The following is a 13,438-nucleotide window of genomic DNA, read 5'->3' on the forward strand; positions in this document are numbered from 1 at the left end:
GTGACGGATTTAGGAGCGGTCAGATAAGTGTGCGATATTGAGGGATTTTGGGTTAGGGTGTGGGAAAGGTGAGTGTGCGGTAGTGTCGGAGTTAGTGATTTTGGGTTAGGGTGTGGGAAAGGTGAGTGTGCGGTAGTGTCGGAGTTAGGGTTCGGGTAAGGTAAGTGTGTGATAGTGACGGACTGTAGTTTAGGGACGGGTTAAGTGAGTTAGGTTTAGAGTGTGGGTAGGGTGAGTGTGCGATAGTGACGGGCTTTATGTTTTAGGGTGGGTTAAGTGAGTTAGGGTTAGGGTGCAGGTAGGTTAAGTGTGCGATAGTGACAGTCTTTAGGTTTAGGGGTGGGTTAAGTGAGTTAGGGTTAGGGTGCGGGTAGGGTAAGTGTGCGGTAGTGTCGGACCTTAGGGTTAGGGTTTGGGTTAAGGTTAGTGGATATGTCATTGTGTGTAATGTGTAGTTTACGTTTTTTGTGTCGGTGTAATGGTGTTCGGTTTTGTGAGTTGTCGGTGTTGTGTGTTTTCGGTTATTTGGGGTCGGTGTTTTGTGTGTCGGTGAAGTGTCGGTTCGGTTATTTAAAGTAGACCCAAATATATAAGGTACTATTATCTTCTAATACAAAGATAACAGAAATATTATATGTATGGTAGAAAAATTTTTATAAATAGTAAAACATTTTTTGTGAATAGTAAAAAAATTTTTATATATAGTATTCACAAAAAATAATGTTATGTTTATAATGAACTAAACCCTATGTTAGGTTACAAGTTTCATGTCATACATATTGATAGTAATGTTAAACTTGTCTTCTGATAGGAAGATGATGGGAATATTATATGTGTAATATGACATTATATAGGGTTCCCAGAAAATATGATATGTTTTTAATAAACTAGACCCATCATATAATATTTCCGTTATCTTTGTATTAGAAGATAATAGTACCTTATATATGTTTTTAGGTAGTGCTTATTTTAACATAACATTACATACATTTTTCATACCTTCTGAAATACTCAATAATAATTTATTTGAATATTTTTTTAACAAAACTATATATGTTTTAAACTAATAAGTGTATATGTTTTCTGTTCCCTTCTGTTTCTATCATTTTCATTAGGATTATGAACATAGGTTTTACCCATTTGTCAACTGTCATGGGTGTTGTTGCTTTAAATTTGAGTTAAGTTGCTAATTGTTAAATGTAGGTTGATTGACCAACCTTTTTATATGGTTCACACTGTCAGTTGCTGTGTTTCTGAAGAAGTCAGCCTACAGAGCTGACGAAAAGCGCTTTAAACAATAAATATACTTTTGTCGACTGTCAACTGCTGGTTCACGGTTTGTTTTATTTTTACAAATTTTTAAGTTGTAGTATACACTTAATTGAATACATTTCATTAATGCCTGGAGGGTAACATGCAAAGGTACGTAATTGCCAACTCAATTCTAATTTCTCTAAGAGCAAGGATAGAGGCCCTCCTCTAGGGTCGTAGGCAATACAATCTATAGCCCTAAAAGTGAAACCATGGGAGGGTGCTTTCATAATATGCCTGGTTAATGCGTTCTCTGATTTGTTAGACCTAATAGCATATGTGTGTTCATAAACCCTGTCCCTAAGCCTTCTGTCAGTTTTTCCAATATAGAAGGCAGGACAGGTATGACACTTAGCCAGGTATACCACTCCCTTGGAGTTGCAATCAAATTTGTACTTAATATTGTATTCAAAACCTCTTATACTAAATTTTGTTCCCTGCTCCATATATTTACAGTAAGGGCATGACAAACACTTATTCATACCTGCATGGTTAAATGTAGCAGAGTTTGAGTACCGAGTTTCCACTATATTCTTTAAGTTTTTTCCTTTTTTATAAACTATTTTAGGGAAAGCAATAGGGTCTCTTAATAGATGTGTATCCATGTTTATCAAGTCCCAATTTTTCCTTAAAATATTTATAAAATCATAACTGTCTATACAATACGTAATAATAAGTCTGTTTCCATTTTCATTTAGTATCACATGTGATGTACAACTGTTTATTTCTAAACTCTGGTTACTTGATTGTATTGCTTTGTACAAGCCCACTTCTCTTTTATTTTTCACTTCCTGACATATTTCCTATAGGAGTGAAATAGGATAACCTCTCTTTTTAAACATGTCCATAAGTGTTAAGCATTCTTCAATAAACTGGTTGTCATCTGTAACCATTCGAGCTGCCCTTACAAATTGGCCCTTAACAACTGAACGTTTTTGGTGGAACGGATGGCAGCTACTATAGTGAAGAAATGCATTTGAATATGTTTCCTTTCTATAAATCCTGGCTTTAAAACATTGGCTTTGTCTATCCTTACTTAAATCAACCTCCAAATAAGCAATTCTATCCTGTGAAAAATTGTATGTGAATTTTAAAAATGTACTAGGGTTGTTTAAGTAAGTTAAAAAATTAAAAGCCTCCTGTTGGTTACCCTGGAACAGGATAAATATATCATCCAGGAAACGTGTATAGTATTTAATCTTACTTATGTATGTAGTTACGCCAAAGACATGTTCGTGTTCCCAGTAGGCCATTACTAAATTTTGCAAATGTACCACCACATGGAGAGCCCATCACCACTCCTATTTTTTGTAAGTAGTATGTGTTGTTAAAAGTGATGTAATTGTTGGAAAGAACTGTATCCAATAATTCAGCCATCAATTTTATTTCATTCTGAAGGGCTCCCATATCATGTAGTAATAAACTCACCCATTCAATTCCCTCTGTATGGGGAACTGATGAATACAAGTCTTTCACATCTATTGTAAGAAAGTTTAAATCGACTTGGTATTGTAGGTGATTTATATTATCCAAAAATGTCCAAGAATCTTTACAAATATACTTTTGTTTTGCCACATATTTCTTTAAAGTGTGGTCAATAAATTTTGAGCAAGTGTAAGTAATACTTGCTTTAGCGTCGACCAATGGTCTCATGGGTGGATTGTCTATGCATTTATGTATTTTTGGTACTCCAAAAATAGTAAGTATCCTTGGGGCCGACATATGTAAATAATTTGCTACAGTCATGTCTATCCTTGCTTCAACGAATAATTTTTCAAAAAATACCCTAGCTCTTCTATAAGCTATGTTTAATTCGTTCTTTGATACCTCCTCATAAATATCACTATCTAAAATAGTTTGAATTTTATTGTTATAATCATCCAAGTTGAAAATGGCTATGCCCCCTCCTTTATCTGGTTTCACGGTCCTGATGTGTGCTTGTTGCAGATACATAAGTGCTTGTTTTTCTTCCTTAGTAATGTTATAATTAAAACTAGTAGTGTATTCATTGTTCATCTTGTTTATTTTGTGAAAAATATATAACATACATATTTTTTCAAATAAAGCCACGTCTGGGTGGGGATGGTGGCAAAATGTAGTAGTAATGTAAAATGGTGTGATAGAGAATGGTGCCTCTCCTAGTAATAAGTTTAAATTCAACTTCCTTATGAATAGTTTAAAATCAATAATAAAGTCTGCTATGTTGGTTCTACATGAAGGAACAAAAGTAAAACCTTTTGATAATAAGTTAGCTAAAGTAGTGTCAACATGGAAATCAGAGTAATTAAAAATCTTAAAGTCCCCAGTGGAATTATATACAATAGTAACAACTGGTTCTTCTAAAAATGCATTCTCTTCATCTGGTTTCTCTTGCTGTGTCGGTTCTGCACTGGAAAGATCCATAGTCCCCACATTAGTGTATTCACCAGTTACTGATGTGGGTGATAGTACATTTTCTTTGTGCCTTGCCTCAGGTTGTACCCCGAGGCAGAAACTTGAAAATCCTGATTACCAAAGCCATTTTGGCTTCTTGTACCATAGTGGGCATTATGAAAATTATTACCATGGTTAGCTGCATTGACTTTATTGATTTGGGCACCATTTGAGTTAATTCTGTACTTTTTGTTACTATCGTTGTTGTTGTTATTACCTTTCCTTCTGGGTATTTGTGTCCAGCCCTCTTCGAATTGGTCCAATTCATGCATGTCAGTAGCTCCACCAACTCCCCCTGCTGTCATACCCTGACTTTGGTCCCTAATATTACCAAAGTTCATCTGGGACAAGGGAGGTGCTGGGTATGCCAAGCCCTTATCATAGGCTTCCCTATCACGACTTAGTTTTTTGATTTTGTTGTTTTTTAGTTTCTCAAGGTGATGGTCAATAGTAGAAAACGATCTTTCATATTCATACTTATAATGAAAAAAGTCACTGTCTCTCTTTATTTCACAATCTGAACTAGTAGCTTCTTGTAGTAAGTCCTCTGCAGTTTTTTGGTAGTGCTTACTTATGAGTTGTAACAGTTCAATACCATGATTATTAAACATTTTTATTAAGTCCTGATGAAATTCCGAACCTCCTACCAGCCCAGTAGGATATTGCCAAATTCGAAGACCTTTTGGAACTATGCCTTCGCTGATACATTGTATAAAATAAGCTAGTTCCAAATGTAGTTTTTTATATTTAAGTAACTTTAAGTCTAATAACTTAAGTTTGCCATTCAATGTTTCAGTTTGTACATTTTCAGTAATTAGCTCACTTTGTGTTCGAGTTGAAGTAGGAAGCTGAAAAGTTGGCAACTGTTCTGACCAAGAAGAAAGGTCAAAATTAAAGTTCAGGTTTGCTGCTGGTCCATTGGAAGTGCGCTCTCTTTGTAAAACATGGCCTTCACCTCTGTTGTTACGTCCACATTCCAACTCTTCTTGCGGTATAGGGTGAATAGACATGTTGAAAAGAGGGTCCTCTTCTGGTGTATCCATAGTTATTAGACAAAGGACTTACTAGTTTCTGTTGTTTAATAGATGGTAATGAAGGTGCTTTTGTTGTAATAGGTGGCGCCATAGGTTTCCTAGCCAGACTGTCAACTCTAGCCACCAATATATCAAGCTGTTTATACAATTTAAGCACTAAAGCCGATAAAGTAGATAGTGTTCCTTCCGTTTCATTCATACCTCCATCTGAGTCAGAAGTGAGGGAAGCAGGTACATTTGTAGGCTCTTCCATAGAAAATAAATGAAGCTAAGACACAAACACAAACTGGGTCCGTACTACCAAAAGAAGAAGCACCACAGTATATCCAACTGCCCAAATAAATCCAAATAAATTTAAGGAAAAATTGGGACTTGATAAACATGGATACACGTATATTAAGAGACCCTATTGCTTTCCCTAAAATAGTTTATAGAAAAGGAAAAAAACTTAAAAAATCTAGTTTGGCACTCAAACTCTGCTACATTTAACCATGCAGGTACGAATAAGTGTTTGTCATGCCCTTACTGTAAATATATGGAGCAGGGAACAAAATTTAGTATAAGAGGTTTTGAATACAATATTAAGTACAAATTTGATTGCAACTCCAAGGGAGTGTTATACCTGGCTAAGTGTCATACCTGTCCTGCCTTCTATATTGGATAAACTGACAGAAGGCTTAGGGACAGGGTATATGAACACACATATGCTATTAGGTCTAACAACTCAGAGAACGCATTAGCCAGGCATATTATGAAAGCACCCTCCCATGGTTTTACTTTTAGGGCTATAGATTGTACTGCCTACGACCCTAGAGGAGGGCCTCTTTCCTTGCTCTTAGAGAAATTAGAATTGAGTTGGCAATTACATACCTTTGCATGTTACCCTCCGGGCATTAATGAAATGTATTCAATTAAGTGTATACTACAACTTAAAAATTTGGTTAGGTGTTGACTATTATGCTGTGTTTAAAATGGTCCATGTATACTACGGTTTTAGAATGTATTTGACTTCAGCTTTTCAAGTCAGGTTTTGCTGTTTTTGATTCACATTCATATGCTTTTAAGGTTTATATGCTTTTAAGGTCTATTTTACTCGAAGATAATAAAAATATAAATAAATAAATAAATATATATATATATATATATATATATATATATATATATATTGTTAATTTTAACTTTAACTGCATTAATATTTCATAATAGATAACCACTGGTTTTAGACTTTTTTATACTATTCAACTGTTATTTTAAAATATTGTCTTGAAACAATGTGTAGATGAGAGTTGTTTAAGCCACATAAATTAGGTAATGAATGAAGGTGGTTGCCACTTTAAGAGCAGCTGATTCCTGCTGATTCAGGAACCAGCTGACTTTTCACTTCCTTTCCACTTCCTATATAGTTCATGTTCTATGTAGTACAATTATCTGAAGAAGTTGGGCTATGTGGCCTGACGAAAAGCGCTTTATGTGATTTTTTGTTTTTGTAATAAACAGTACGTTATTTCATCGTGCTTGCAGGGTTTATTTGGGCAGTCGGATACACTGTGGTGCTTCTTCTTTTGGTAGTACGGACCCAGTTTGTGTTTGTGTCTTAGCTTCGAGTGAGTTAGTCCCAGTAGATCAGTGATCTTTTTCAGGGGAGACCCTAACTGGTATTCAGATTGAACCAGAACATCACAATTCTCTTCAGAAAAGAACATGTTTCTTTTTTATTTACTCATAGTTTGCTTATTTTCCCAAAGTTCTATGACTGTTGTTTTATGCTGTATTCTGATAGAAAACCCTTAAACGTTCTGTATATATCACTTTAGCACAGTGATATATACAGAGGTCTGAACATTTTTTGGTTCAGCAGAGTTCACCCCATGTTGCATGATAACTGGAAATCTTGATCACTACTTCTTCTCTTTTCGGCTGCTCCCATTAGGGGTCGCCACAGCAGATCAACTGTTTCCTGTCCTCTGCATCTTGCTCTGTCACACCAACCACCTGCTTGTCCTCTCTCACCACATCTATAAACCTTATCTTAGGCCTTCCTCTTTTCCTGTTACCTGGCAGCTTCATCCTTAGCATCTTTTTCCCAATATACTCAGCATCCCTCCTCAGCACATGTCCAAACCAATGTAATCTTGCCTCTCTGGCTTTGTCTCCAAACCTTCCAACCTGAGCTGGCCCTCTAATATACTTATTCCTAATCCTGTCCACCTTCATCACACCCAGTGCAAATCTTAACATCTTCAACTCTGTCACGTCAAGCTCTGACTCCTGCCTTTTTGTCACTGCCACTGTCTCCAACCCATATAACATAGCTGGTCTCACTACCCTCTTGTAGACCTTCCCTTTCACTCTTACTGGTACTCGTCTGTCACAAATCACTCCCATGTCCAAACCAACATAATCTTGCCTCTCTGGCTTTGTCTCCAAACCTTCCAACCTGAGCTGGCCCTCTAATATACTTATTCCTAATCCTGTCCACCTTCATCACAACCAGTGCAAATCTTAACATCTTCAACTCTGCCACATCAAGCTCTGACTCCTGCCTTTTTGTCACTGCCACTGTCTCCAACCCATATAACATAGCTGGTCTCACTACCCTCTTGTAGACCTTCCCTTTCACTCTTACTGGTACTCGTCTGTCACAAATCACTCCTGACACTCTTCTCCACACATTCCATCCTGCCTGTACTCTCCTCTTCACCTCTCTTCCACAGTCACCATTACTCTGAACTGTTGATCCCAAGTACTTAAACTCATCCACCTTCACCACCTCTACTCCCTGCATCGTCACCATTCCTCCATCCTCCCTCTCATTCACACACATATATTCTGTCTTAGTCCTGCTGACCTTCATTCCTCTTCTCTCTAAAGCATATCTCCACCTATCCAGGGTCTCCTCCACCTGTTCCCTACTCTCACTACAGATCACAATGTCATCTGCAAACATCATAGTCCACGGGGACTCCTGTCTGATCTCGTCTGTCAGTCTGTCCATCGCTATTGCAAATAAGAAAGGGCTCAGAGCTGATCCTTGATGTAATCCCACCTCCACCTTAAACACATCCATCACTCCCACCGCAGACCTCACTGCTGTCACACTACCCTTGTACATATCCTGTACCACTCTTACATACTTCTCTGACACTCCCGACTTCCACATACAATACCACAACTCCTCTCTAGGCACCCTGTCATATTTTCTCTCTAAATCCACAAAGACACAATGCAACTCCTTCTGACCTTCTTTGTACTTCTCCATCAACACTCTCAGAGCAAACATCGCATCTGTAGTGCTCTTTCCTGGCATGAAACCATACTGCTGATCACTAATCATCACGTCCCTTCTTAACCTAGCTTCCACTACTCTTTCCCATAACTTCATGCTGTGACTGATCAGTTTAATCCCTCTGTAGTTACTACAGCTCTGCACATCACCCTTATTCTTACAAATCAGTACCAAAACACTTTTTCTCCATTCCTCAGGCATCCTCTCACTTTCCAAGATTTCATTAAACAATCTAGTTAAAAACTCCACTGCCATTTCACCTAAACACCTCCATGCTTCCACAGGAATGTCACCTGGACCAACAGCCTTTCCGTTCTTCATCCTCTTCATAGCTAACCTTACATCCTCTTTGCTAATCCACTGTACTTCACGTTTCACTATCCGCACATCATCCATCCTCCTCTCCCTCTCATTCTCTTCATTCATCAACCCCACAAAGTACTCTTTCCATCTGCTCAACACACTCTTCTCGCTTGCTTGTATGTTTCCCTCATTATCCTTTATCACCCTTACCTGCTGCACATCTTTACTAGCTCGGTCCCTCTGTCTAGCCAATCGGTACAGGTCCTTTTCTCACTCCTTAGTGTCCAACCTTTTATACAACTCTTCATACGCCTTATCCTTAGCCTTCGCAACCTCTCTCTTTGCCATGCACCTCATCTCCTTATACTCTTGTCTACTTTCTTCATCTGTTTGACAATCCCACTTCTTCTTCATCAACCTCTTTCTCTGTATACTCTCCTGTACTTCTTCATTCCACCACCAGATCTCCTTGTCCTCCTTCCTCATTCTAGATGTCACACCAAGCACCTTTCTAGCCATCTCTCTTACTAGCTCTGCTGTAGTTACCCAGCTATTCGGTAACTCTTCACTGCCACCCAGTGCCTGTCTTAACTATTCCCTGAACATCACCTCACAATTACCCTTTTTCAATTTCCACCATTTGACCCTTGGTGCTGCCCTCACACTCATCCTCCTCTTCTTGATCACCAATGTTAGCCTACAAACCACCATCCTATGCTGCCTAACTACACTTTCCCCTGCCACCACTTTACAGTCTCCAATCTCCTTCAGACTGGCCCTTCTACATAAGATATAATCCATCTGTGTGCATCTTCCTCCACTCTTGTATGTCACCCTGTGCTCCTCCCTCTTGTTAAAATACTACTACTATTACTATTACTATTATCCCTACTAGGTGGCAAATAAATAGGGGAGGCAGAGTCCCCATCTGTCAACTCCAGACTGTTCTAGGACACTCAGGTTCCTTTCTAAATGTTGTCTCAGTTATCTCTCTCATCTCACCTGCTTGGTGCGCACATTGTAGCATCATGACCAGTAATGGGCAGAACTGTAGTACAAAAGATACCATAATTGCCTCCTTGTACTTGGTTCTTGGGCTCACTTCTAGACTGAGATGCCTTCTCTGTGGAATCAGCATGTCTTTCTTGTGTCTACGTGCCTTTTCAGTTCAGTTTCCACCCACAGTCTCTTGTGTACACACGCGTGAGCATCCACGCGCGTGTGCGTGTGCGTGTGTGTGTGTGTGTGTGTGTGTGTGTGTGTGTGTGTGTGTGTGTGCATGTGTGTGTGTGTGTGTGTGTGTGTGTGGGGGGGGGTGTATTTGTGTGTGTGTGTGTGTGTGTGTGTGTGTGTGTGTGTGTGTGTGTGTGTGTGTGTGTGTGTGTGTGTGTTTAAGCTTGTGCATATCCTGTAATGGGCTGGACTTGCACTCACCATTAGTTTTCTGACTTACTCCTTTTACTTGTTGGTATAGGCTCTGGTTCTATCACAGCCTTGAACAGGATAAATCATGTAGCTGCAAATTAATGACCCAAACCAGCTGCAGTGTACTCTGTTCAAGGGCTTACCTTTATGACAAGCTATTACAGAAATATGAAATCACTGCATACCCACCATGTACTGAGTATTATATAAGCAAAGAAAGGCAGAAAATGGTTCAACATTTTGCACATTATTTTGTCAAAAATGCTTTATACAATTTGTAACACAAATTACATCAGTGAATGTTCTAGATCACTTACTAACACATCACCAGTAAAAAGTAATTTGCATTTTTGTCTTTCTGCAGGCTTGTTTTTTGTGTTGCCTTGTACTGACAACTTTGTGAAAGTTGACCTAAGAACAATTTCTTTTGACATTCCCCCACAAGAGGTAACTGATTTTGATTTTATTTATCCTTAGTTCATATTTGTGTATATTGCTATAATTTGCTGATATTGAGCAGACTGTTTGATTCTGCTTTTGTGGATTCACTTACAGGATGCAATTTGAATCGGCATTGCCATGATGCATAACTGACTGAAAATTTCACCACAAAATCTTTCTCTGAGCAGGGCATTACCATTAGCAATTGTTTTTGTAGGGGGGGACACCCATCCTGTACCCATGTGGGGCTGCAACTCTTGTGAGGACACACCCTCCTGTACCTGTGTGGGGCCTCAACTCTTGTGGGGACACACCCTCCTGTACCTGTGTGGGGCTGCAACTGTTGTGGGGACACACCCTCCTGTACCCATGTGGGGCTGCAACTCTTGTGGGGACACACCCTCTTGTATCCATGTGCGGCTGCAGCTCTTGTGGGGACACACCCTCCTGTACCCATATGGGGCTGCAACTCTTGTGGGGGGACACCCTCCTGTATCCATGTGCGGCTGCAGCTCTTATGGGGACACACCCTCCTGTACCTGTGTGGGGCTGTAACTCTTGTGGGGACACACCCTCCTGTACTCATGTGGGGCTGCAACTCTTGTGGGGGGACACCCTCCTTTACCCATGTGGGGCTGCAACTCTTGTGGGGACACACCCTCCTGTACCCATGTGAGGCTGTAACTCTTGTGGGGGGGACACCTTCCTGTATCCATGTGCGGCTGCAGCTCTTGTAGGGGGACACCCTCCTGTACCCATGTGGGGCTGCAACTCTTGTGGGGACACACCCTCCTGTACCCATGTGAGGCTGTAACTCTTGTGGGGGGACACCCTCCTGTATCCATGTGCGGCTGCAGCTCTTGTGGCGACACACCCTCCTGTACCCATGTGGGGCTGCAACTCTTGTGGGAAAACACCCTCCTGTACCCATATGGGGCTGTAACTCTTGTGGGGACACACCCTCCTGTACCCATGTGGGGCTGTAACTCTTGTGGGGACACACCCTCCTGTACCCATGTGGGGCTGTAACTCTTGTGAGGACACACCCTCCTGTACCTGTGTGGGGCTGTAACTTTTGTGGGGACACACCCTCCTGTACCCATGTGGGGCTGTAACTCTTGTGGAGACACACCCTCCTGTACCCGTGTGGGGCTGTAACACTTGTGGGGACACACCCTCCTGTACCCATGTGGGGCTGTAACTCTTGTGGGGACACACCCTCCTGTATCCGTGTGGGGCTGTAACTCTTCTGGGGACACACCCTCCTGTACCCGTGTGGGGCTGTAACTCTTGTGGGGGGACACCCTCCTGTACCCGTGTGGGGCTGTAACTCTTGTTGTGTAACTATTCTCATTTTCATGCTACAGAAACTCAGAGGAAAAGAAATGCTTGATTTCTAGTAAAAACACTATCTTGTTTAGTAGAGAAATATGAAGCACATCATTCAGAAAAAGGACAATTTATAAAATTGTTTCCAACAAATTATACATCAAAATATGATTAGTCAACATTCAGCCAGCATTGCTGAAGATTTGTATTTAGTATGTTGAGTATACGAAATGTAAGGTCAGATAAGAATGGAATGGTTAAGTGCTATAATTGGGTTACCTATCAAAACATCTACTCTTCATAACATCTAAACTCAAAACATCGAGACCATAACATCTAAACTTCAAAACATGTAAAACTCATAACATCGAATCTCAAAACATTGAAAACTACAAAGCAACTATAAATGACATCCCACACACTGTTTGCTCTGTTTATGCAGGGGGGCAAGGCCCCCTGCACCCCACACCCCCATAAATGAAATATACCAACTCCAAGGTTGCACTGAAGTGGGGTTAGGAAATTAACTTTTTCCCCCACTGTAGTGCGACCTTGTAGTTGGTACAAGAGGGGAAAACATACTGGACCTGATCATCACCAACATGGGGACACTATGCTTCAGACCAGAAGTGTATCCCTCACTGGTAAGATCAGACCATAAACTAATCTCACTGGATATTCACATCCCCCTGCCCAGAAAACCACAGTGAAAAACTTCTCTAAAGCAAATTTCACATGCCTCAAAACCGAGGCGAAATCCTTCAAAGCCCCCGGGCCTGTGGAAAATACGGCCCAGACCACAGAATCCTTTATAAATGCATTCTATGAACACCTTCAGGAATGCATGGATCATGCAATCCCAAATAAAACCAGGACCCAATCCTCCAAAGGCAGACGTCCTGTCTGGTGGACCCCAGCCATAAACAAACTATACAATAGAAGGAGGAAGCTACTACATGATAGAGCAAAATCCCAAAAAGGGAAGGCATCTCTGATCAGTATTAGCAAAAAACTACGGGCACTCATAAAATCGTCTAAGGCCAGCTTCGAGAGAAAAATTGCACAGGACACTAAGGATAATCACAAGACTTTCTTTAGTTATGTTAGGAACCTGGGTGGGAATTCCCAGATATGCTCAGAATTAGTCCAAAATGACAAAAAATACACCGAGCCCACAGACATTGCCAACATCCTAGCTGACAGGTTCAGTGCAAACTTCTCCTCCCCTCCCCACCAAAAGGGCAAATATCTATCCCAACAGAGTGCTGCCCCCCTGACATCTCAGCTGCTCAGGTTAGAGCCGCCCTCTCCAAAGCAAAAAACACAGCATCAGTGGGACCAGATGGTGTCCTGGGCTGCGTCCTACATGAACTCCAAGAAGAGCTAAACCCAAACATAAAACTACTGTTCAATCTTAGCCTTACTACAGAATATGTACCCAAAGAGTGGCGTACAGCAACAGTGGTCCCTCTCCACAAAGGTGGTGCCTCAACGGATCCTGGAAACTATCGCCCCATAAGCCTGACTAGCTTGGTCTGCAAAGCTATGGAAAGGATCATCATGGACCTCATAAATAAAGATATTGGGGACCTACAGACACTGGATCCTACCCAGTTTGGCTTTGTTAAGGGCAGATCCTGCCTCTTAAACCTGGTCGATTTCTTTGAAACAGTCACCAAGGCCATTGACGAGGGGAAGGTGGTCCACACAGCCTACCTGGACCTCGCAAAAGCCTTCGATACAATACCCCACTCGGGCATTATAGATAAGCTCACCAGCTTAAATATAAACCCCTATGTCACTAGATGGGTTGCAAACTGGCTCAAGGACAGAACCCACATGGTTAGAATTGCTGGAGCCATGTCAGACTCCAAAC

The 13,438-nt window shown here is 40.7% G+C and overlaps 1 protein-coding gene across 1 annotated transcript in view; it reads left to right on the forward strand.

The window, feature by feature from the left end:
• The window catches only part of LOC122802453 (stomatin-like), a 183,041-nt gene that overhangs the window by 110,930 nt on the left and 58,673 nt on the right, over positions 1-13,438 (forward strand). Inside the window, exon 4 of the mRNA XM_044072075.1 lies at positions 10,157-10,239. Within this exon, the coding sequence (XP_043928010.1) occupies positions 10,157-10,239 (83 nt within the window). The remainder of the gene's footprint in view (positions 1-10,156; positions 10,240-13,438) is intronic.

This window comes from Protopterus annectens, chromosome 5.part0 (assembly GCF_019279795.1).
Source record: "Protopterus annectens isolate FY-2018-M chromosome 5.part0, PAN1.0, whole genome shotgun sequence".
Taxonomy (NCBI): Eukaryota; Metazoa; Chordata; order Ceratodontiformes; family Protopteridae; genus Protopterus; species Protopterus annectens.